General features: G+C 43.0%; 1 protein-coding gene across 1 annotated transcript in view; it reads left to right on the top strand.

The window, feature by feature from the left end:
- WASF2 (WASP family member 2) overlaps positions 1–25,463 on the top strand; it is a 739,282-nt gene that overhangs the window by 229,594 nt on the left and 484,225 nt on the right. The window contains exon 5 of the mRNA XM_044089632.1: positions 20,352–20,482. Within this exon, the coding sequence (XP_043945567.1) occupies positions 20,352–20,482 (131 nt within the window). The remainder of the gene's footprint in view (positions 1–20,351; positions 20,483–25,463) is intronic.

Raw genomic sequence — 25,463 nt, 5'->3', positions numbered from 1 at the left:
AATACTATGGTCATGTGGTACATAAACAAGCAGGGAGGTACACATTCCTATCCCCTCTGCAGACAAGCAATGACCTTACGGGATACAGCATTGACTTATCAAGTTCACCTGCAAGCTCAATTCCTGCCAGGAAAAACAAATACTCTGGCAGACGAACTAAGCAGAAACCTCATGGATCCCCACGAGTGGAAACTGGATCCACAAATCTTCAGCATGATAACAAGGAAATGGGGACACCCAGACATAGATCTGTTTGCCTCCCCTCACATCTAAAAATGACAGAGATTTTGCACAAGGATTTATCACATGCAAGCATGGAAAGTGGACGCCCTATCCTTCATCTGGAAAAATCACAGTATATGCCTTTCCTCCACTGCCTCTCCTTCCCAGGGTACTCCTAAAGGTCAGACAAGAGAAGCCAAAAATTATACTGATTGCACCAGACTGGTCACGTCAGCACTGGTACCCAATCCTAAAGAGCTTGTCTCAAGGTCCAGCATGGATTTTGCCTCAAACTTCTCACTTGCTGACCCAACAAAACAATCAGATCCTGCGCAGCCAACTCAGGACCTTAAATCTGGCAGCATGGCGGATACTGTAGCCATTCAGAACAATCATCTTTCTAAAGCTGTTATGGATGTTATATTTGAGGCCAGGATGCCCAGTACCAGAAAATCTTATGCAGAAAAATGGAAGAGATTCTGTCCTTGGAATCAGGAACAAGGCATTGACACGTATGTACCAAATATCCCTCAGATTTTACAATACCTAACTGAGATGCTGGACAAAGGCCTTTCTTTCTCTTCAATTAAGGTTCATGCCTCTGCCATTTCAGCCCATTACAATATGGAACCCACCTATCTTTTCTCATCCTTTGGTAAGGCAGTACCTCAGAGGGGCCAAAAACATCAGGCCTCCAAGGAGGGCACCTATTCCCGCATGGGACCTCAATTATGTCTTGGAAAAACTCACTCTGCCTCCTTTTGAGCCAGCTTCAACAGCGGATATAAAATTCTTATCCTGGAAAATAGCTCTGCTCCTAGCAATAACCTCTGCAAGACGAGTCTCGGAGTTACAAGCACTCATGGCTGTGGAACCTTTTATCATTTTTCATCCAGACAGGGTTTCTCTAAGGACAAACCCATCATTTATGCTTAAGGTGGTGTCCAGTGTGGCACTCAACCAAAACCATTCACTTGCCTACCTTTTATCCAAACCCACAGAACAAGGGTGAGAAAATTCTGCATTCTTTGGACATGCACAGGCAGCTACGCTTCTACTTGGACAGAACTAAAGCTTTCAGGAAGACTGAGCAACGTTTAGTGTCATATGCTTCAGGGTCACAAGGAAAGGCTATCTCTAAACAGACTATATCTAAATGGATAGGCCATTACATCCATTTCTGCTATTCTCAGCATGGCAAATCAGTGCCTAAGGCCATTAGGCCTCATTCTACCAGAGCAGCAGCCACTTCAGCAGCTTTCCTCAGAGGAGTACCAACCAAAGACATCTTAGAGGCTGCAACTTGTAGTTCAGTGCACACCTTTACAAAGCACTACCACTTACCTCTTTACTCTAAATCTAGAGCAGGCTTCGTCACTGCAGTTCTGCAGGGCCTCATAGCCTCCCCTAATCCTATTTAGTCCAGCCACCCATCCTGAGCTTTGAGATTCAACCCAAGAGTAATGACTGCAACAGTGAAACATGATGAACATAGTACAGTCGTGTACCTACCATAAATGTAGATGTTAGAGTGTATTCACTGTTGCAGTCCAGGTTACCCACCCACCATCCCCCTTTTCTTTGCTGGGACTTATCTGTACTTCTCTATTCTATACAACCTATGTGGTGTATTTGCTTATAGATGAAGAGAATGTTTATTTTTTGTGCATGCATGCTTTATTGGCATACCTTTCAGCCTTCCTATTTGGGGGCACCTGACATCTGGGGCAAGAAAAACTGATGAAAATGGTGTCTGCTGCATCTTTTATACCCCTGGCACACTGACGTCAGGGAGGAGGCGACAGCAACCGACGCCGGACCTAGACTTTGGAATTCAGGCCGACTGAGGGTAGACTGCCAGCAGGATAACCCAAGAGTAATGACTGCAACAGTGAATACACTTGAACATCTACATTTATGGTAGGTACACAACTGTACTTTTTGCATCTTTCAGGCCTCATGACATCCACAATTCTAATGGTCCCTTTAGCCATATACTACACGAGAGTACTCCAGTGGACTTCAGTAGTACAACGGTCTCAGCCCATTCACCCTTTACATTCAAAAATCGAATTTCCTAGGTCTGCAAACACGTCGCTTGGTAAGTAACTTCCACAACTATATAAGCAAGGGTCGACCTTTCCAGTTGGTATTGCCGATTTCAACAATGACCACGGACACCTCCATTCTAGGGCGGGGTGCTTCAAAGGGAAAATGGTCCAGGATACATAGTCATTACTCAAGGTAAGTCTTCATATCGGTGTGTTGGAGTTGAGAGCAGTCCTCCTAGTGTTGCAGGCATTTCAGTGTCTCTTCCTTAAGAGTGTGATTTCCATACAGACCAATAACGTCAGGGTTATATTACATCAATAAGCAAGGGGGAACACATTCTTATCTTCTGTGTCAAGAGGCCATGAGAGTCTAGCAATGGGCAGCATCTTCATAATGCTTTCTGGTAACAGGACACATCCTGGGGGTTGTCCAGTGTACTGACAGGGAAATTGAGCAGAACAGTCCTAATGCCGCACAAGTAGTCCCTCAATCCTGCAGTGACATGTTCAGTGTTCAGTTGCTGGGGGCCAGCCTTACTGCATCCTTTTGCATCTTATCCAAACTACAAATGCAGCAGGTATTTTGCCCGGATCTCTCCACAGGGCCACTGACCCCCGGGCCTCCTTATGCTTTTCCCCCTTTGCCCCTGATGAGCGAATTCATACAAAAAGCAAAACTGTGCAAAGCCAGGATGATCCTCTTTGTCCCATTTTTTGGCCCTGACAGACATGGTTCCTCTGCCTGTGGCCTCTACTTGTACATCCCCTTTGGATGTTTGATCATTATCCAAACGTACTGACCAACCCATCTGGACTAACTTCTCTGGATCAGAATTCCATGAAGTTAACCTTGTGGTTCAGCCAATTTTAAGCATAGCCAGGGGTGGTAGGCTTTTTCCCTGAAGTAGTTAATATTCTTTCTGCTTCTCAAACTCTTTCCACTAAATTTCCAGAGTAAATGGAAGAGATTCCCAATTTGGGCCTCTTCTGATGGTGTAGACCCTTTTCAGCACCTGCTCCATCCATAATAGAATTATCTGATCTCTCTGATAAAGATTCCACCCCTGCCACCATCATGGTGCAATTGACAGCAATTTCAGACTTTCATGTTGTATGTAAAACGTTAACTATAGCTTCACTGAAAATTTCCAAAGCTTTCCTGAAAGGTACCTTTGTGTCAACACCTTCCATTACAGACCTAGCACCTTCATGGGATATATCACCATTATGCTACATGAAGCCGTAACCACAGCAGATATAAAACTTCTTACTTGGTAAACAATTTTCCTAGTGGCTGTGACATCAGCCAGATGAATGAGTTACAGACTTTTTCGTGTTCCTAGGTTCAATGGTAGGTACTAGGCTATCGGTCCTAGGGCCTATACAAGCCCAGCCAAAAAGGTACCCTGGCTTTTGCCAACCAAGAAAATTATTTTCCTGTGCCACTGTTGAGCAGAGCCACAGAAGTGATCCCCGGCGTGAATTTCCTATTTCCCATCCAATCATCAAGATTTTTCTTGAAGAGTGTTAATGAGGAGCTTTGTTTGATATAGATAGGTAGTTTATTCCAGAGTATGGGAAGCCGAAGAGGCTTCAAAGTCAGATCTGTTTGGCTGTGACAACCCATACATTTTGAAATGGATGAAAAGCGGACCACAAGGATCTAATGTAATGGTGAATATATAACTTTCATTTAATGAGAGAGGAATAAAAACAATAAACTCACTTTTCCAAAAAAAAAAAACGGACAGTCTAATACTTCAGAATGACTATGCCAGCATTGTTTCCCCCCTCCCCACCCTTCTGCCCCTTGCTGTTGAAATCTGTGTCATAAACTGGCTCTTTACATTCCCCTTTGGCAACATCCTTTCAGACTTTTGAGTGGTAAAAGTTCATGAGGGCTACAGTTAGCACTTGATACAAATATCTCCTTTTAGAAGAGTTCTTTCCCATCCTCCAAACCAAACATATTTTTTCTTCAGGTTCTTCATCACTTACCTTAGCATTCAGATAATTAGTGCATTTAGGTCAAATGCGCAAAGGCTTCTGTTTCACAATGTTTACCATAGAAGGAGCCTTGTTGGAGACCAGTTCTAGGTTTTTCCTTTCTAGATCTGTATGTGAAAGTGCCAGAATTCAAGCTGTTTGACCCTTCAGTCTGTTACAGTTTAAATTTCCTTGAGGGATGATGGGTAACATTAGATCTGAAGAATGCTTATCACATTAACATAGCCACAGGTTTTAGGCAATTTTTTCAGACTGTGTCTGTGTGACATTCAGTTCCCTGCATTATCCTTTGGTTTATCTACAGTTCCTGGGGTGTTTTAGGGTGCCTGGAGAAGTGTCTAGTTGTAGTCATAGCTCATTGCAGACTGAATGGCATTCACATGTTTCCTTATTTATACAACTTCCTTATTGTTGCAGAGAATTTTTCCAGGCATCAAAAGTCCTTAGAATGGGTTTCTTCTCTTCTGACTAATCTGGGATTCCAGATGAATGTACAAACATCCTCCTTGACCCTGTCGCACAGGATTGTTTTTCTGGTTAGTCTATTACACAGCTCTCAGCAAAAATCCCTCCCATAGATTCTAGGCGGATGACCACCAGGGCCTTTATAAGCCTAGCTGTGCATTCCAACTCGGTTGTGTTTCTCTGTATTATGGGCTTTTATTAGGAAGGGGTATGTTGGTTAGCAAATATTTAGAGGTTATGTTGAGGGTCTTTGTTAGTTTGGGCATTATTGTCTGCCTCTGCCTGTCAAAGACATGTGTAAATGGTGATTGCAAATCATACCTCTCAACCTGGAAACATCAAAAACCTGTACAAAGGCCCATGAAAAATTGGTACAAATCTGTACGCTGGTTAACATACAATTTGCATACATTATTATGTAACCCTGCCCACTCCAGTGGAATTGTGGGATATCAACTTTAAAACACAAACTGAAGAGCAGACAACCAAAATATGACCCCAGAGACCCAGACCATGTAGTAAATGGTAACCATTTTCTTTTAAATGTGTAGCAATGATGTTCACTGGGAAGGGAGAAGATGATGAACCTTAATAATTTCTGTTTGGTGACTTGCAGTATGTGGGTTTTATGGTACAAGTAGGGCATTTAATGGTAGGCAATATTCTAATCTTAGCAGAAGAATACTATAGTTTGCTAGAACCTCCAAAAGTCATTCTTCATGGCCTACTGATCAGTGGTGTAGCTACAGTTTGTGCCGCCTTTGGCTGTCTTTGACGGTCTCCCCCCCTCACAAAATCATGGTCGAATGGGTCTTCCCCATATACAGCCCTCCCCCCTGCAGCCGTTCCAGTATCCCATTACTTGGCTCTTTCACCCCATGTACTATAAACACTGTAATGTGCATACTACTTTACTTCTGTGATGATTTGGATTTCATTTAAAAGTTTTATTTTACATTTTACAGCCCAAGCACTAATAGACATCTGCCAAATAAAGCAATGCAGTCTCACAGTTAAAATAGACATAGCATTAAAACTTCTCTGCCCTTGAAATTTACATTCATTGAAACAACATTGAAACCCACATTCAAATAAAATACATCTGGCCAGTGGCAGATGAAGATTAACTTGCTTTCAAATCATAGACCCCTTGCACATGAAACATGCACATGTTCTTTGATACACCAGTGCCTTCCTGACTGTATTAAATTATATTCCTTGTATAATACATTACAGTTGTTAGATGATTTTTTTAAATGTATTGTTTTGAACATTTTTCCAGTAAACAATGAAACAAAATCCATGCAGCTATAATGATAAAACTGCCCAATTCAGAAAATTTCTATCATAAGTCTACTCAAACTTACAATCCACCAGTATCAGTAAATATGCACAATCTCTGCAGAAGTGAGTCATCTAACTAATTCCACATTAAAGAGATCTGTGACTAATGAAGAGGTTGCTGCTAGCAAACAAGTTTATATTTCATTGTTTTTATCTACAAATAAAAGTGCCTGTTGCCCTTGAGGAGGAAATTGCCTACGTTGCATTAAAACATAAGCTAGTAATATTGCAATAGGGAATAGATGGCAAACTGATAACAGGTTCATAGTTGCTAGTTATTGTTGCCAAAGAGGACAGTCTCGGGACTTTAGCATCCACCCATTTAAAAGTACAACACAGTACAGTATCATCAATGTATCTACATATTGTGGGAGCAGAACCCACAGTCTTCTGCAGCAAAAGCAAGTATTCAACCTGTTATGCTATTAATGATCACAAATGCATGGCACGAACCACCACAACGAAAATAACGCAACAGACCCTGTTGATATCAATAAAGGCTGTCCCTCTGTTCAGGGGATGAAGTCTTCCGAGCGGAGATGAAAGCGCTCAGTCCAAAATCTATTTGTTTTTGTTTTGAATATAATGAATGTTTCGTTGTTGGAGCTTTCCTGTGGAATTATTTGTAGTTTATGTTCCCCTGAACAGAGGAGCTCAACGGAGGGACAGCCTTTATTGGTAACAACAGGGTCTGATATGCTATTAATAAGGCAAGCAGACTCAGCATCATAAGCAGCACTAAACTTCTCTTCCCCTGAAGCTCTCAGCTCCTTGTAAAATCCACTCGACACAGTTGTATCTCTCAACTTTGCAGCACAAGAAATCTGGGAAAAGACGAAATTTGTTTGGAGGGGGGACAAAAGCCCAAAAACCAGGGGCACATTATAAACACTGCTTGTATAATCTTGGAAAGTTGGTAGAAATTAAAGTGTTGTGTTAACACTATGCATTTCACTGCCAAGACTTGAACCCAGGGCCCTGTGCACTACAGTCAGACCAACATACCACTATGCCAAATCAGCTGTTTCCTCAAAGCTAGGAAGAATGAAACTTAAATGGCTATCATTTAGTGAATTCAGTTCTCACCATAGCTCTCAACTTCTTAGCACAAAACACCTGGACAAAGCCAGTAATGGGGGAATACAGCCTCCATACATATTTAATGAATTACGTTCCATAGCTCTCACCCTCTTATTTATTTTTATTTAAGATTGATGACCGGGAAGTCCATTGGGCCAAAAAGACCCTATTTTCAGTGGAGGTCCAGGGAGAAAAGCTCCACAATAATATCAAGTTACATTTCACATGTTACAAAAAGACATATTTCAGTCAAGCTAGTTAAACATTTACAAATAAGCTTCAAGATATTAGCTGTTGGCATGTCACACTTAAAATTGATGGACATTTCAATACAGTAATTTCAACATTATTGTCAAGTGACAGTGCAAGGTGGAAAGAGGTGGGGTGGGATTTAGGTTGGAACGTGACAAGGGCATTCCCATTTGGATGAAAGAGGAGAGAGGAGTAGAATTTGAAATTTGTATGGTTAGGTAGTTTGTGTAGGTATGTGGGGAGAGAATTCCATTTTTTAGCTAAGGTGTGGGACAGCAGTAGTTGGCCAGGAGTTTGTGCAGGTTTGGACTTGAAGGAGATTTTGGTTTTTGGATCTGAGTGAGCTGTTGGAAATGTAGGGTTTTAAGGTAGTAGCAAGAGCTGGGCAGTCGGCAGGTTTAACAATGAGCTTGTGGGCAATGGTGAGTTGTAGGTAAGTGAGGTAGTTGGGTAGTTCTAGCCAGTTTAGGGTGTAGAGAGAGAGAGGCAGTGGTGAAATTAGGTTTTTGAGTAGATTGCAAAGTTGGAGATCTTGTGTGGTAGCAGGATTCAAGTTTGTATCGGAGGCTGAGATGGAGATTGAAAAGAGGGGCACCATACATGAGAGGGGAGTAGAAAGGTGGATGCAAGAGTTTGGCGAATAGTGGGGCTTCGGAAGTGGTTGTGCCTGTAGAGACCTAATTTTTGGTGGGTTTTCTTGATTGTGGAGTGGATGTGTTTGTCAAATTTTAGTTCATCAATAGTAATGCTCAGAAGCTTGGTGTTGAGAAAAATTTCAAGGTAGGTGTTGTTTTGGCTCTGTATGGTGAAAGTGGTTTTGTCAATGATTGAGTTTTTGGTAGGGGTAAAAAGCATTAGTTTGGTTTTATTTGCATTTAGTGCCAGATGGAGAGACTGCATCCAGGCTTCTGTTTTGGAGAAGGCTAGTTAGGTTTTTGCTAGGAGTTTGGAGGGGGAGAAGGCTGAGCATATGATTGAGTTATCTGCATATTGGATGACAGATGAGTCTGGGATGGAAAGTTGAAAGTTATTAATGAATAGGTTGAAGAGAAGAGGGCCAAGAACAGAACATTGTGGGACACCTGTGGGTGTAGGAAGGAAGGGGGAGGTTGAAGTTTTCCATTGGACAGCTTATTGGCGGTTGGACAAGTAGCTGGAAAACCAGGCTATGGTGGAGGGAGAGAGTTACAGGGTGGAGAGTTGGGATATTAATACGGTGTGCGAGATGGTGTCAAAGACCTTTGACAAATCTAGGAATAGTGTGGAGACAAACTTGCCTGAGTTACATTCAAGGTTTATGGTTTCAAAAAAGGAAAGAATGGCAGACATGGTGCTGTGGCCATGGCGGAAGCCATGCTGGGTAGGGGAGAGGAGATTTTTTGGATTAGGTGCGTCATGAATTGTGCTTGTATTGTTTTCTCTAGTATTGTAGAAAGAGGGGAAAGGATAGCGAAAGGCCTGATGTTGGTGGTATCAATGTTTTTGCTACCTTTGTGGAGGGGGATAATATAAGCATGGCGCCAGATGGAAGGGACGTATGATTCTTGTATGGATCTATTTATAAGAATAGAGATGAGGTAGGCAATTCTGTCTGCAGATTGTGTGAGAAAGGTGGGAGGAAGATTGTCAAGTGCATTGCAACAGGGTTTGAGTTTGACGAGAAGTCTTTTTATGGTACTTGTGCGAATAGGCTTGAGGCTGAAGGATGTGGAGGAAGGCAGATGATTGGGGTGGTGGCTGGGGCTGGAGGGGATGATGGAGGGAGGAGTGGAGGGGGGTGGGAAGGGAGACTGTTTAGCTATGCAGTCTATGAAGAATGAGTTGAATAGGGAAGCTGTTTCAGTGTTAGAGAGGTTGGAGTCTAGGCAGGGGTTTTCTTTGTTGCCAGGATGCAGCATGGATGAAATGGAGTCCCAGAATTTTTTAAGATTTGTTGAGTGTAAGGACTGGAGTTTGGAGTAGTGGTCCTTTGCAGTCTTTAGTTATTAGTTTTTTATTGTGGAGTTGCTTATATTCTATGAGGGTGTTAAGGTTTTTATGTTTTAGGTATTGTTTCCAGTTTTTGTCCATTTGGTGCATGGATAGTTGTGTCTTTTGATAACCATGGGCAGGGATTGACTTTGATGCATTTGGTCTGAGGGGGGGGGGGCTTGCTGATTGAGAAGGGTTAAGAATGAGTGGTTAAAGTAGGAAATGGCATCATCTAGAGGAAGGGTTTTTAGAGGGGACCAGTTAGTATTCTTTAAGCTTTCTGAGAAAGTTAGAGGGTTGAAAGAGGAGAGGTTGCGGGTTTGGCTGTAGTGGTACTGTTTTTGCAGTGGAGAACGGAGATGGTCGGCCAAGGCAGATAGGTGATTGCTGAGTGGATCAGGTAATGTCCCTGCTTTGGTGGTAAGGTGTGGGTGAGTTGTTAGGATCTAGTCAGTGATTGTACCAGAGGTACCATCTTTATTTGGTCTGGTTGGTGATTGTATTAGTTAGTAGAAATTGTACAGGTTGATTGTCTGGTAAGGGCCTTCAGAGTTGACCGTGTTCCAGTTAATGTTGGTGTCACCAAGTATATAGGTTTCATTTTTTTATATTGGAGGAGAACCAGGACAGGATATTTTCAAGAGTTTTGATATCATCACCAGGGGGAATATAGAGGGCAGCTATACATACGGACTTGTGGTTGTTTATTTTTAATAAACCTATTAGGATTTCAGCATTGGCAAAGGTTGGGATTTTATTGGAGTATGGAGTTATGGTGTGGGAGGAGGGGTAGATTATTGCTACTTGACCACCTTTTTGTGGGCTCTGATTGTGAATGATGTAGAAACCTGGTGGTAGGATTTTGCTATCCTTAATGTGGGATTTTAGCCCCGTTTCAGAAATGGCAGTTATGACGAGGTGGTTATGTGAGAGCCAGACATGGAAGTTAGGAATTTTATTTTTCAGGCTTTGTGCATTTAATGTTGCAATGAATGTGGATTTAGAGTTTGTTGGTTGGGTGGATGGTTTGCTGAGAGTAGTGTTTGAGAAGGGTCCTGGGTTGGGGTGGATATATCCGGCAAGGGAGAGAGAAAGATTTGGTGTTGGAGAAGGGAGAGGTAGTGTGTAGGGTAAGAGTTGTTAGGGTAGTGTGAGATGTGTGATTTTCTGGAATTAAATTGAAGAGCTGTGTACAGAGGGTTTAGGGATGGGAGATGTTTTGGTGAGAATAGATAGGTTGGGTTACAGACGAAGAGCTCATGGGAAATTGAGAAGTAGGATGGGAGGTGGGGTTGTTGCAAAGGTGTGGTGGAGTGTGTGTGAGACTTGTGGCAAGGTTTGGGAAGAAGTGTGAGATAAGTCAGACTAGAGAGAGAGATTAGCAGGGCTAATTGGGTTATAAAGAGGGGAGATTTGAAGAGCATTTTAGGAAGGGTGGAGGTTTGAAAGATGGTGCCTGATGGGTGGGTGGGGCTTTGTGTGACTGGAGTGAAATTGGGTGGAGAGGAGCTAGGGTATGTATAAAGGTACAGGTAGGTGGGGGCAGGGTAGAGGAGCAGAGTGAGCCCAGAGAGCGAACGGAGCTGGAAGAGACCCCCTGCAGAGGTGAACACCGAAAAAGTATGAGTGAGAGGAGGTGAGTGAAGGGCACTACTAGTTAATGGAGGCAGCTGTTTGACCATGAAAGTAGTAAGTTGAAGAGCAGTAAGTGGATATAAAGTATAATGAAACTCTAGCAGAGTCTGAGTTGTTCTTCAGATGAGGGAAAGTTGGATGTGACTAGGGGCACTGTAAAGGTAGCAGGCAGCAGGATGTATTAATTTGGCATGGGATCAGGAATAAGGTAGGAATTGGAACTTTGCTGCAACCTACTGGTGAAAAATATGGAAATGCAGCAGTTCAGGAGAAGGGGGATGTCCTTCAAGGATGCATCTGCAGTCCTTACAAATGGGTTGTCCTGTCGTCAGGCAGCCCTTCGGTCGGCCGGATTCCAAAGTCTGGGTCTGGCCTCGGCTGGTGTCGCACTTCACCCGACGTCATAGCTGCAGTTATTCGGGTATAAAGGCACCAGCCGACGCCATCTTCCTCAGTCTTTCTTGCCGTGTGGCGCCCGAAGCAGAAGCTGTTCGCAAGTGCCGGTCGGTCAGAACCAGAGATTACTACCGAATACTACTACCGAAGACTTCTAAAAAGCTAAGTACCCCGTTGGGGACTCTTTCTTGCCTCAGCCGATGTCAGAAAAAGTGAATAACTGTTTAACTTGTGGGAAACAAATACCTCATAAAGATTTCCACTCTTACTGCTTACCTTGTTTAGGCCCAGACCACGACGTAGCAGCTTGTCTAGCCTGTGCTTCTTTTAACTGGCGGACGCTTAGACGTCGGTCGGAATTTGCTGAGGAGTACTTCGGCTCCGATTTTGCTTATATTATGCCGTCGGATCCTCCGACTACGCAAATATCGAAAAAATGCAAGGAAAAGGACCGACACTCACGGTCCGCGGTTTCAGCCGAAACCGCGGTTAAGCCATCCGCGAGTGTCTCGGTTTCGGCTGAAACCGAGCAAGCGGTTCTTCCTTCAGCCGAAAACTTACCTTCTACCGAGGCCTCTTCCAACCAGGTGGAATCGCCTTCTGAATTACCACCTGCTGTTGCAGTTTCTCAGGAATTATCTGACACTATTCCCTTGGATATTTCAACCCCTGCACGTGGAGCTGCTAGGCCACCTGCAGCCATGTCCATTAAGGCCTTTGCCAGGGCTAAAGCAGCTAAAGCTACTAAATCTGTGCCTGCTAAGACCCCCTCGCACAGGCCTAGCTCTAGTTCACAAATGCTTAGTTTAGCAGAGGATCTCATTTCTTTAATCCGGGGATCCCAACCTCAACCAGACCTCTCACCCACCTCCAGAGAAGAAGCCTAGAGCAGAGCCCCCTGAGCCAGTTTCTACAGATGATTCCTCTGATGATTCAGATAATACAGACCCTCCAGAGGCTCCTTTCTCCCCTTATGAAGACTCTGATGCTGAAGAGTCCATCCCTTCTGCCTCTCCGCCTGAGGAATTTTCCTTTGGGGAAACCTTGCATGCTATGAGGGAACAATTTCAGTGGCAGGGCCAGGATTTTCAGACTCCAGAAAAAGGCTTAGAACCTTTCTGCATTTACCACAACATAGGCCTTTAGCCATACCTCCAGTTCTTTCTGTTGTAGATGATGCATTTAATGATGCTTGTACTGCTCCTGATTCTCTACCTCCGGCCCCTGCTAAGCCCGATAGGTACTACAGGGTCCCGGACACGCATTACCATTTGTATAAGGCTCCTTTTGCAGATCCCGAGACTATCTCCCAGGGACCTAAGGCTGTAGCAGCTACCTCTGCCAAAAACCCCTTCCCCTCTGAAAGGGAATCCAGGTCCTTAGAGATGGGGTAAAAAAGTTTACACTTCTGCTACTCTTTCAGCTAGGGCCTTGAACTGTCAATTTCACATGATCCAGTATCAAGAATTCATGTTAGATCAGTTAACCAAAAAGCTGTCCTCGGATGAACCTTTAGACAAAAAATCTGTTCAGGAAATGGTACATAACATTCAGCAAGTCAGTAACCATTCTTTAAAATGCGGCTATGATGCACTGGAGGCTTCCTTTAGATCAGCCATGACTGGCACAGTTATCAGAAGGCATGCATGGTTAAAAGAGCAGGCCTTACCTGACCATGTCAAATCCAAGCTATTAGATGCTCCTATGGATAAGATCAATTTGTTTGGCTCTCCTGCACAACAGGTGCTGAAGAAGATGGAAGAGAAGGCAAAATCTGTCCAAACAGTGAAAGATTTCTTACAGGTCCAACCTCCAAGGTTTATCAGGAATTGGCCCTCCAAGAATTGGTCCTTTCCAGACTCCTCCAGAGTTCAGAGAGGCAGGAATAGGCGTTCAAGAGGCAGAAGCCAATCCAGGGGTGCCTACAGGGGACGCCAGTGGCAGGGCAACAACCAGCGAGGTGCAGCCACAGACACAGCCACAACCACAACTACAGGACAATCACAGTGACTTAGCTCTGACACTGCCTACCAGGGAACAACTAGAAGCACCCTTAGGCGGAAAGCTAGCCTTATTTTCAATAAACTGGCATTACATCACAAGAGACAAGTGGATTTTGCAGACAATAGACCAAGGTTACAGGTTTCACTTCCATACTCTACCAAGGAAGAGAGGAATGCCAAACCTACCTCCAAATCAAAAGGCAGAAGCTCTAAAACAAATATCTCAATTATTAAGGATGAGAGCTGTGGAAAAGGTACCATCTATACAGCAAGGAAAGGGATTTTACTCCAGACTCTTCCTGGTGCCAAGAAAAGAAAGCAAATGGAGACCTATTCTCGACCTGTCCGCTTTAAACACATTCCTCATTGTTCCAAAATTCAAAATGCTGACTCTACAGCAGCTTCTTCCCATGCTGGGCAAGGAGTCTTGGCTGGTAACTCTAGATCTCAAGGAGGCATACCTGCACGTCCCCATACGACCAAATTGCAGAAGATACCTCAGATTTCTTGCAGGATCAGAGCATTATCAATTCTCAGCATTGCCCTTTGGCTTATCTACTGCGCCCAGAGTGTTCACGAAATGCCTGGCATCAGTAATTGCTCATTGCAGGCTTCAGGGAATCCAAATCTACCCTTACCTGGACGACTGCCTGATACAAGCGGACAACAAAAACAAGCTAGCAGAAGACTTGAAAAGGGTCATTTACCTACTGCAAGCACTGGGATACACAGTCAATATAAAAAAGTCAAGGCTGACACCATCCCAAAGGATAACCTTTTTGGGTGCAGAGCTGGACACATCAAAACAAATGGCATTCCTAACAGCAGAAAAACAGGAACAACTACCTCTCTACTTCTTGACATTAACAAAGCAGAACCATCTAACAGCAAGAAAAGTTCTGCAAGCCTTGGGCTTCAAGGCATCCTGCATAATATTGGTTCCACATGCCAGACTGCATATGAGGAAGTTACAGTGGTACCTAAGGAATTTATGGTCTCAGCACAAGCACAGCCTAGAAACTCAAATTCCAATAATTCCATGCCTGAAGCAAGAATTCCTATGGTGGGCTCAGGCCTGTCAAACACAGGATTGCCCTTCCACAGCACACAAACAAGCCAAACCATCACGACGGACGCCTCAGACCTCGGTTGGGGGGCCCACATGCTGGACAAGTGCATTCAAGGTTTATGGACTCCAGACCAGCTGCACCTACACATAAATCTAAAGGAAATGCTGGCAGTAAAACTGGCAATTCAGACATTCAGACCATTTCTCCAACAGGGTCAATTGATGATAAGGACAGACAACACCACAGTTATGTGGTACATCACAAACAGGGAGGCACACATTCGTACCCTCTATGCCGGATGGTACTGGACCTATGGAATGTGGCCCTGAGCTACAACATTCAGTTACAAGCCATTTTTGTACCAGGAAAAGAAAACATTCTAGCAGACATATTAAGCAGGACGACCACGGATGCCCACGAATGGATGCTGCATCCGGGCATCTTCAAAACCATAACAAGAAAATGGGGACTCCCAGAAATAGACTTATTTGCATCCCCACACAATCACCAGCTAAAGAAATTCTGCACAAGGACGTACCACCCACTTGCTTGGAAGGTGGACTCCCTATCTTTCAGTTGGAAAAACCTGACAGCATATGCATTCCCACCACTTCCTTTGATGCACAAGGTGCTTTTGAAGATCAAAGAGGACCGTCCAAGGATCATTCTGATAGCTCCAGACTGGCCAAGGCAACATTGGTACCCATTACTGAGGAGCATGTCTCGGGAACAAATATGGCCCCTACCCCTGGTTCCCTTGCTGTTAACACAAAACAACTACAACATCCTGCATCCAAATCTGAAAACGCTGCAGCTGACTGCCTGGAACATTGCATAAGGCCAATTAACCCAAATTTATCCCAAAGGGTTAAAGACATTATCCTGGAGGCTCGCAGACCCTCAACAAGGAAAAATTATTCAGCAAAATGGAAAAGATATCTCTTTTGGAGTACTGCAAAAGGAGAAGATGTGTCACTGGTAAACATAGCCAACATCCTGGAATACTTGCCAGAGCTCTTCCACAAAGGCTTGTCCTACTCTTCCATTAAGATTCATGCATCAGCTATTTCAGCAGAATACGACTTGGATCCTCCAGTCTTCTCACATCCTCTGCTCAGGCAGTTTCTGACAGGAATTAAAAATGTAAAACCTCCTAGGAAGCCACCATTGCCAGCATGGGACTTGAACTTTGTGCTAGAAAAATTGACACTTCCTCCTTTCGAACCAGCAGCAACAGCAGAGTTACAGTACTTATCATGGAAAACTGCTTTCCTGCTGGCAATCACTTCAGCAAGAAGGGTATCTGAGCTACAGGCATTAATGGCAGTACAACCCTTTCTGATCTTTCATCAAGATAGAGTGTCTATGAGAACAAATCCTACTTTTATGCCTAAGGTGGTCTCCAGAGTATCTTTAAATCAGGCTATCCACCTACCTACATTCTTCCCCAACCCACAGAACAGGGGAGAAAGACTTTTGCATACCTTGGACGTACATAGACAATTACGCTACTACCTGGACAGGACCAAAGGCAATAGAAAAACTGACCAGCTACTGGTAGCATATGCAACAGGGATGGAAGGAAAAGCAATTTCAAAACAGACAATCTCAAAGTGGATAGGAAATTGCATTAGATTTTGTTACTCCTACCATGGAAAGAAAACTCCAGAAAACATCAGGCCTCACTCTACAAGGGCTACAGCCACTACCACAGCTTTCCTACGAGGAGTGGCTACCAAGGACATTTTAGAGGCTGCTACTTGGAGCTCCGTGCATACATTTGCCTAGCATTATAATTTACCTTTATACTCTAGATCCCGAGCAGGTTTTGCCACTGCTGTTTTGCAAGGGATCTTAACTACACCATAACTTATTTTTTGCCTCCTCCCCCAGTTTGGCTATGGTATTCTACCCATTTGTAAGGACTGCAGATGCATCCTTGAAGGGCATAGTACAGTTTTGTACCTACCATAAATGTAGATGTCCGATAGGAATGCATCTGCAGTCAGGATTACCCACCCGCCTTCCCCTCTGTGGTACTCCTAGGGTATTTGCCCATCTTTTAGCTAGCTGGGGGAATCTATTATGGTGTATTTGTTTGTATATATGTACATACATGCTTATTTTTTGTGTTTGCTCTCTACTATTTGGAATCATTGGCATTTATCCAAATTTAGCCTTCCAAGAGGGCACCTGGCATCTGGGGCAAGAAACACTGAGGAAGATGGCGTTGGCTGATGCCTTTATACCTGAATAACTGCAGCTAAGACGTCGGGTGAAGTGCGACACCAGCCGAGGCCAGACCCAGACTTTGGAATCCGGCCGACCGAAGGGCTGCCTGACGACAGGACAACCCATTTGTAAGGACTGCAGATGCATTCCTATCGGACATCTACATTTATGGTAGGTACAAAACTGTACTTTATCCCTGCCAGTGTGCATGCGGTTGTGGGCTCTGCTTTTATCTAGACTTACAGCTACTGAAGTCTACTTACAATAGGACATTAATAATTAGCAGAAATCCCACAGTAGCTTACATGTATCTTTAAAATGAAGAGACTAGATTTTTCCCCTGGGGACAGTAGGTCCACCTGATTTCAGGGTTTGCTCCGGTCAGTTGGTTTCCTGGGCAGGAGGGAGAAAATACCACGTGCGGGCTGGAAGAAACAGCAGAGGGAGAAGTAGCATTAATATTGGACACTGTAGCTAAAGGATTTACAGTGTGGAGGATGTAGAGAGAAAGAGAGGAGGTGAGTAGGGTGGAGGGAGTAGTGATGGAAGAGAGAAACTGAGGCGGAGGTAGTGCGTGCAGTGGGGAGAATGAAAGAGGGTTAGGCAAAGGCTATGAATAGTAAAAAAGAGCAAACAAATATGCCCTTAGAGGATCCAATAATTACAGTAGCAGACTCATTAATGCAGTAGTATTTCAAAAGTAATACAAATGCAATGGTAATTCAGCATTAATATATATTGGGACAGTAGAACCTCTAAGTAGAAATGACCATTTACGGTTACTGGTTCAACAGTCAGACTGAGCAGTTAGAGATGCATGAAATACGTATTTCGAAACTCAGAGCATTTACAACAAGCAATTGGCAGCTAGCTCTTAGCACAAAAAACCTGGACAACGCCAATAATGGGGGAATACAGCCCTAAAATAGGGGCAGACACTGCCTTCCTTCAAAATTTGCTGAGATTGGCATTTGAGAGCTGCAGAGTGAGTATTTAATGTTTTGACATGATTTAAGTAGCTGTATAATGACAGACTAATGGAAAATGTCAAAATGATTAAATATGCAGAAGCATCTGTGCTCCCCTGTTCAGACTGCACATTCATTTTAGTATAATAAAACCAAAGGCTGCCTTTATATAAGGCGAAGACTGGAAAAAGTAGAACAAATTGCACATAAATGGTTGTAAAATACACCTATCCTCTTTAGCTGAAAACTGCCAGGTGTTATATCAATTAAAATAAAAAAGTAAAAATATATTATGCTGTAAAGGTGTGCGCGCGCACACACACACCTACCTTCATTCTCCGTTCGCAAATTCCGACACACACCGACTACCTTCTCCATTTGCAAATTCCAACATGCACTACCTTCCTCCAGTTCATAATAATAAGGTTCTTCATGTGCAAATTCCGACTGAACACATATGCTGACACTTGTAATGATGTACACTTCCTTTCCTCCAGTTTGTAAAAGCTTGCAAATACATCCCCGGAGCAGCAGCTACCATTCTTTTCCTTTGCCTTGCAAATCGCTTGTAATGAAATACATCCCCGACCATTTCCCCTCGCAAATACGTCCCTGGAGCAGCAGCAGCCAGAAATGCTTGCATGTCTTGCATTCTGACAGGCTGGCAGGCTATTCACGGAGCTAAGGTCATTGCGCATGTGATGATGTCAGGTCAAGGCTGAAAATTTGAAAAGCGGATCCGGGAAAATCGGAAATTAAGGGGTGCCACTCAGGAATTGTGGCATCCTATTATTTGAACCTCAAAACCGGTAAAAAACGAGAAATTTGGTATGGTTGAAAGGTATGTTGCAAATATGTTCTCATATGTACCTGTTGCTAACTGCCTTTGTGGGTCTTTTTTGTGTAACCTATTTCCTTTTCAAAGGGTGAGAATCAACCCCTGTACCTTGTAATTCCTGGGTAAACAACTTAATCATTATAAAGGAACACCAGTGCAGTTTCTTCCTATTAGCAAAATGTATTAAATGGTTGAGCGCTTTTGTATAAACTTCTTCAGAACACTGAATGAATAAAAAACACACCCATATTTACTCCTCATTACAAATCACACGTAAAAAGGACCAATGAAATAAAAATTACATCACAGGTAATTACATTCCATAAAATTTCAGTTTCAACAAAGCTGAAATAGAACAAGATTCATTGATGCCAGGGTGCTTGCAAGCATTAAGCTGTAACTGACGCATTAGTTCTTTATCTAGATGTTCCTCAATAATCCATCCCTGAGCATCTTTTTTTAACTTGTTCTATAATTAAAAAATTAAAAGTGTGAGTTACATTTTTCTCTGTCGGTTTAAGGCATTTGTAGTTTGCTTATTTTTAACATCTGAGACATGCTCGTATACTCGCTTCTTGAATTTCCTACCACTCTTTCCAATGTAAAATGCAGCGCATTGGTTGTACTGTGTTAAATACACGATATTTGATGTGTTACAAGAATAACTGCCTTTTACATTATAAATTACAATGCAGGTTGTCATGAGCATGTCAGGAGCAGAGAGAGAGATCAGGGTTATAATGAAATACCCATACATGGCATTAAGATAACATGCTGCAGATATTTGTAGAGTTAATGTATGTAAATTTAGGGACCAGTACAGATTTGGCAAATTCCCAAAGGTGTGTGTGTGTGTGTGTGTGTGTGTGTGTGTGTGTGTGTGTGTGTGTGTGTGTGTGTGTGTGTGTGTGTGTGTGCATGCGCGCATCTGTGTGTGTGCGCGCGCGCGTCTTTGCGCGTGTCTGTGTGCGCGTGCAAGTCAAAGCTGGGTAGAGTAGTAATTGTCACAAAACTGAGGTAGGTGTTCTGAAGCATGGTAGACAATGTTGTATGTTAACTTGCTTGGTTTGCCCTCTGTAGGCTTGGGTGCTGTTGCCCAGGGTTCATGACCCTCCTTTCCCATGCAGTCTTCCCTTTTTGTAGCCTTCAAGCCACTTTTGCCTTGGTATTCCTCATTATTTAGCCGTCCTGCTGGTTCCTAATGTGATTCTACGACTCCTTCTGCTAAGGTAGTTTTTCTTCTTTAAAATAAGACCCAAACTATGTTCTTACCTTATCAATTGATCTACAAAGACAGCCTTCCTTGACAGGTCATGAATACCCTTATATTACCACCCTGTGTGCAGGCATTTGGCTGTTAGAATCCCTGTTAAGTCTGGCAGATTTACACTTGATAGCAGTGAAGTTGATATATCATCATCATCATTCTTAATTTGCAGGATGGTGTGTGTTGGTATCAAGATGGTGAACTGTTAATTTGGGAGAATTGCATTTATAAAGTCAACATTTGACATTGTGGCATGTGTTTTTGTAAATGCCTGTTAAGATCCTGAATTGTGATTCATAGACAAGGTAAATCTAAGTACAAGACCAATCTAAGGGTCCTTTTAGATAACTCATAAGGTGAGAAGATAACTTGAATGCTAAATGAATTCTGAATTCATTCATGCACAAAGGCTGTCGGTCATGTGTATTAGGTTGGCAAAGGGCAACTGTGCTGAGTTGTAATATGCTTTGACAGGTAACCTAGGATGAGCTGTGTACACGGGACTAAAACTGTTCATGTTGACTAACCGCATGCTTTTTTCTTCATTTAGAGAGAGAAGAAGGATAATCCTAACAGAGGGAATTTGAATCCAAGGAAAATCAAAACAAGGAAGGAAGAGTGGGAAAGACTGAAAATGGGTAAAGAGTTTGTGGAACCGAAAAACCTGATTGGTGGCCCAGGGTAAGAATCTCTACCTAGCAGATTGCCTGGATTGCTAGGGTTCCCCTACACAGTAGTGTCTGTCCGTAGACTAACAGGTTAAAGGCTGTAAGTGATTTTGTAGTGGATATGATTCTGTGCATCTGTTCTGTAAAGAACTTAGCCAGATACTGTTGCTAGTCTACGTCTATATAAAAAAAAATAAAAATAAAAAAGATATTTATGCATAGTTCTTAGGTCCTTGTTACTTCAAGAAAAGATATGGAGTACTTTCTTTGCAGCTTCCAACATATTGTTTTGCCTTTTACAGAAAGTTTTTTGTATCACATTTCCGTGTTTAGAAATTCATGCTGGAGGCTTTCTTCATCTGAATTATTTCCAGCTGCTTTCTTGTGATACTAGATCCCTTCTAGTGTTATGATGAAACATCACACAACAGTGAGTATGCTGCTTGAAAAGTTAGCCTACATACAAACAACACTGCTGTTTTGTAACATGTACAGCACATTGTGTGATATAGATTGCCACTCTTGCAGGCATACTTTGTGTGGTTGCATGAGTTGAGCTTATGGGTTTGTGGCAGCAGGTATGTTGGGAGTATGTTTACTAAAGTTCAGTAGGGAACAGTTGAAATTGTTATGTTTACATGTGCCTGTATGTTTGTGTTGTGTAGTAGGTATGCTACCAAGTATAGACGTGCAGTATTGAGTTAGGAAATTATCCCTTTGGTTGGTAGATTTTTCTTGAGGGTCTCGCATAGTTGATTTAGGTATTGCCATTCAGTGCCTATGAACTTCACATGTTTAAGCCTTTCTGTTTTCAGTGGCAGGCTTTGCTTTTCTCTCTCCAAATGCTTTTGTTGCCTTCCTTTCAGCTAGAAAATCAGAACTTAATAATAAAACGATCCCTTCCTTATTTACCATAGGGACATTGTTTTGATTGTGGATCTTAAGTTTCCATGTAATGTACTTATAAGTAATGCACTTTACACTGATCTTAATGTCTATACTGCACTATTTCTTAGAAGATGTTTGTTAAAGGTAATGTGTAGAAGTGTTGTTAGATTTCTAGAAACTAACTTAGGGATTTCATTTCATATCATCCACTGTTGGTTTATTTATTTAGTCAGTCTTTGGCCTTGAATGGAAGCTACTGTGCCATTTTGGTTGGTACACAGTTTTTGCACCTAAAAGGATTTTTTTTTCTTCTCCAAGTTAAATCTTGTTTTAACATAAGGCGACTTTATCCACACTTTTAGCAGTGAAATTGTGTTTTGGGAGGTCATGCCGTTACCATTTATTTCAGAGTTTACACCTTTTCCGGGTATTGTCTTCTTGCTGTAACTTCAAAGACGAAAGTGGAAGTTAAGATGGTTTGTTAATGAATACTTTCACATGGGTCATTTTTGTGAATCAGGAGTGCCCAAATACCACTATATGAATAATACCAAAAAGGGACCTTGTTCATTTTGAAGATGAGTGCTGCAGCATGAATCATAACGTGAATTTTACAGGTGGTAATCTATCATCTCCTGCATAGGGCTATGCCTTCATCAGTGGTATCAGCAGGACCATTGATATGAAGGAAAGAATTGCTAACACCATCTTTAGTCTTTTTTGTTTCATGTCTGTATACTGGTACTGTCCGGATGACTACCAGAGCTGTGGTAAGTACCTCTTTTTGGGATCTCGTTTTCTAGCTTTGGTAGAGAAGTTGAATTGTGAATGTGCCTGTTGGATTTTATAACTTTTGGAGGTCTTTCTGAGGTGATTGAGTTCTCCAGTAAAGGTCACCAAGTGTGGTTCCAACTGACAAGGTACTTCCAAAGGATTTTCAGCTTCAGTGTCTGTTCTGCTTTGGGCCTTCACATAGTGTTGGAGTGTAATATCTGTGCCTGTTTTAATGTAAAGATTGATCTGATATTGTCAATTTTCATTCATTCTTGACAAATGGGACTCTGTTCTGATCCTCTGAACCAGTTTGGCCGTTATACAGCTTGCACCAGCCAAAAAAAATCTCAAGCTAAGACTCTACCCACAGTGCCCCTCTCTCCATTAGGCCAGATCTCGTTTGCCACTCTAATAGCAAGACTAGTCCACTGATACTCTCCAACTAAGTTCAAAATTTATTAATCTTTTAAAACAAATTTTGTTCCTTTTAAAGCCTTAGTTATTATTTTCCTGTCGTTCATATTTCTTGAGTGATTCTGCTTCTCTAACCTTATTACTTTTGTGGTATCCTTGTTACCATTGTTGGTAACTTCCCCTCTCCCTCTTTACCTATTTAGGTAACCTTTCATATTGCCATTATTGGTATTCTTGTTTCCTACCAATCTTGATATTTCTCTCTACCATCATCGGTAGAATTTCCAGCTGTCCTGGTGTGTTTTGGGTGTCTTGTCAGCCTTTGGTGACTTTTCCTTTCTTACAAAATGTTGGAAAAACAAAAGGGATCTTCGGTTTTCAAGCAGTGCCAAGACTGTGGGTGAAAGACACCTAAATCAGACGGGCATCTTTCATGTGTATACTCTGGGTGCGCCCCATTTGGATATAGACTGTTCTGTCTGCAAGGCTTTCAGTACCAGAGCCTTAGTAGAAGGATGAAACAAATTGATCTTAGAAGGAATGTTAAAATCTTCTGTCAACAAAGCTTTGTCTAAGCCAGATCCTACTACCTCTAAATCTGACTATGCTAAAAAGAGAAGTCATTCAATGCCGAGCTCTCCTTTGGCAACGGAGACCAAGAAACACAAATCATCGGTTCCATCAGTCTCCTTGGAACTGAAGACCAAGGTTCCAAAATTGATGGAACAAGAACTTTTGCACCAGTTACGGACATTGGCACCAGCTTCTTTAATTTCCCAGTCAGTACCTTCCTCACCATCTGCACCATTGCAGACTCTTCCTACCCCTTCGGTGCCGAAATCTGAACCATTACATGTTCACAGGGTAAGGTATTCCCCTTCCATAGAGCCCTTCGTGGTTCAACTTTCTAGTCCTTTTTTGGAAAGGCCTGAATCTTCATCAGGGATGTCTGTTTGATCTTCCAGGAGTCTTTCCAAGGTAGACGTCTTGAGATTGGTGGATCAGCTTTTGGTGGTCAGGGGTCTTCTTGCCCCTTCTCAGACCTCTCTCCCCTCAAGATTTTTTTTTCTTCTAGGACCCCTGTGAATTTTCCTCCTCTGACCTTCTTGGGAGGCTTAGAGCCCACCACTTCGATTTCGAGCTGTCCTGGTGCCGGCAGGCACTCCTTCGGCTCCAGGGACTGCTCTGACATATTCAGTTCCCTCAGAACCAGTAGATTCTCAGGTTCATAGCTTGGATGTGGGTTCCAAGGATTTTAGATTGGTTCTTTATTTTTATTCGGCACCAGTCTTGGTTCTCTGTGACCTTATAGTTGCAGATTCTTGCCCACCTCCTGCTTTGGATGACAGCCCTTCAGAGCAGGGTATGACCTCATTTCCGTGGTGGTCTTTCTCTGTTTCAGGCTTCCATCCCACTTCGGGGGGCTTCTGCCTTCCCAAGTCATGGAGAGGCATTATCCTCTTCTACTTCTCAGCTGGCCCCTTTTGTATTTGAGTGTTGTATGTCTAGTCCTTCTGGTCCAGAGCTGCCACCATCTTCTGCATCAGGGCAGCAAGCACCAAAGCTGCAAGATACTCCTGTACAAGGCACCTCTTCTTAGGAGTCTTCCTCAGCGATTCCCATTGAAGAACCTCCTCAAAAGAAGACATGTAAGAGGAAGCACTTGGATTCCCTGAAAGAATCTGTCACAGAAGACAGACTTCGATGATGGGGAGGGTTCCCCTCAGTCACCCCCTGAAGATGTCTCCTTTGGAGATATACAGGAAATATGAAAACAGAGGGGTGATTATAAGCCTTTGGTGCTCACCTGTCTACTTCAGGGTGACTTCGCCTGCTGACGACCTCATTAGATTGATCGCATGGAAGATCTAATTCAATAGAGCTGATTCTCTGGAGACCAGAAAATCTCATCAACCCCTAAAGATCACCAGTACTGGGCAAAAGGCTTAACAGTACTTGCCATAGTGGTGGTAGTGGCAGCCACCAAGAAGAACTCGTCAATGAGTGTCTCACTGTCCATCCACCTAACCAAGAGTCTAGGATGATGGACAGATTTGGAAAGTGGGTCAGTGCTTTATCAACCTTCACCCTCAGGTCTTTGAATTTCATGCCACACTTCATTAGACTCGTGTAGCCTTGGGGAATTCCAGAACAGCAGGTTCAGGTGTTGCCATAAAGTGTCACACTTGGAGGTGTTTGTGTGAATTCGTGGAGCCTTTCAAGTCTTCCTTCATCATTGCCCCCTTTGACGGATCATCCTTATTCGGCAGCAAAGTCAAAGACACACTAGCCAGGTGCAAAAAAGATGGAAAGACACTTCTGCTGTGGGCATTCGTTTTTCTACTCCTCAGCAATCCTACTTCAGGAATCAGAGGAATGGGAACATGTGGTTCAAGATGTTCCAAGGGCTTTTTCAGGGCAGACATGGAAGCTCCCTTCAGAGCAGAGGGAGGAGCCGTAATTGAAAATGCCAATTCTGTGCCAGAGGTGGCCTGTGAAATCAGAGCTCGAGACCGTTTAACTGGACAACCCTACCAGTGTCCTGAAAGGGAGCCTGATTGCTTCCCTCTAGAAGTCATCGGGGGAAGATTTTCACTGCACTCGACAGCCTTGCAACTAATAACTTCAGATTCTTGGGTGCAGAAAGTCATTGCCAGAGGTTATCATATCCCCTTTGTTCTTTTTCCAGGATCACAAAGACGAGTTCCCGATTTACCACCCAGTCAGAGGGACCAAGCAGCCCTGGAAGTTCAAAAGCTGCTAGAAAAAAGTCATCCAAGAAGCCTCATCAGACCAGATAGGATCTGGATTTTACTCCAGGTTCATTTTTGTCAAAAAAGACAGGGGACTGAAGACCAATATTGGATTAGCCTTCTGAACAAGTTAATTCAGCAAACAAAATTCCACATGGTCACAGT

The sequence above is a fragment of the Protopterus annectens genome, chromosome 1.part1 (assembly GCF_019279795.1).
Source record: "Protopterus annectens isolate FY-2018-M chromosome 1.part1, PAN1.0, whole genome shotgun sequence".
Classification (NCBI taxonomy): Eukaryota; Metazoa; Chordata; order Ceratodontiformes; family Protopteridae; genus Protopterus; species Protopterus annectens.
This window is presented reverse-complemented; position numbering and strand designations above follow the sequence as displayed.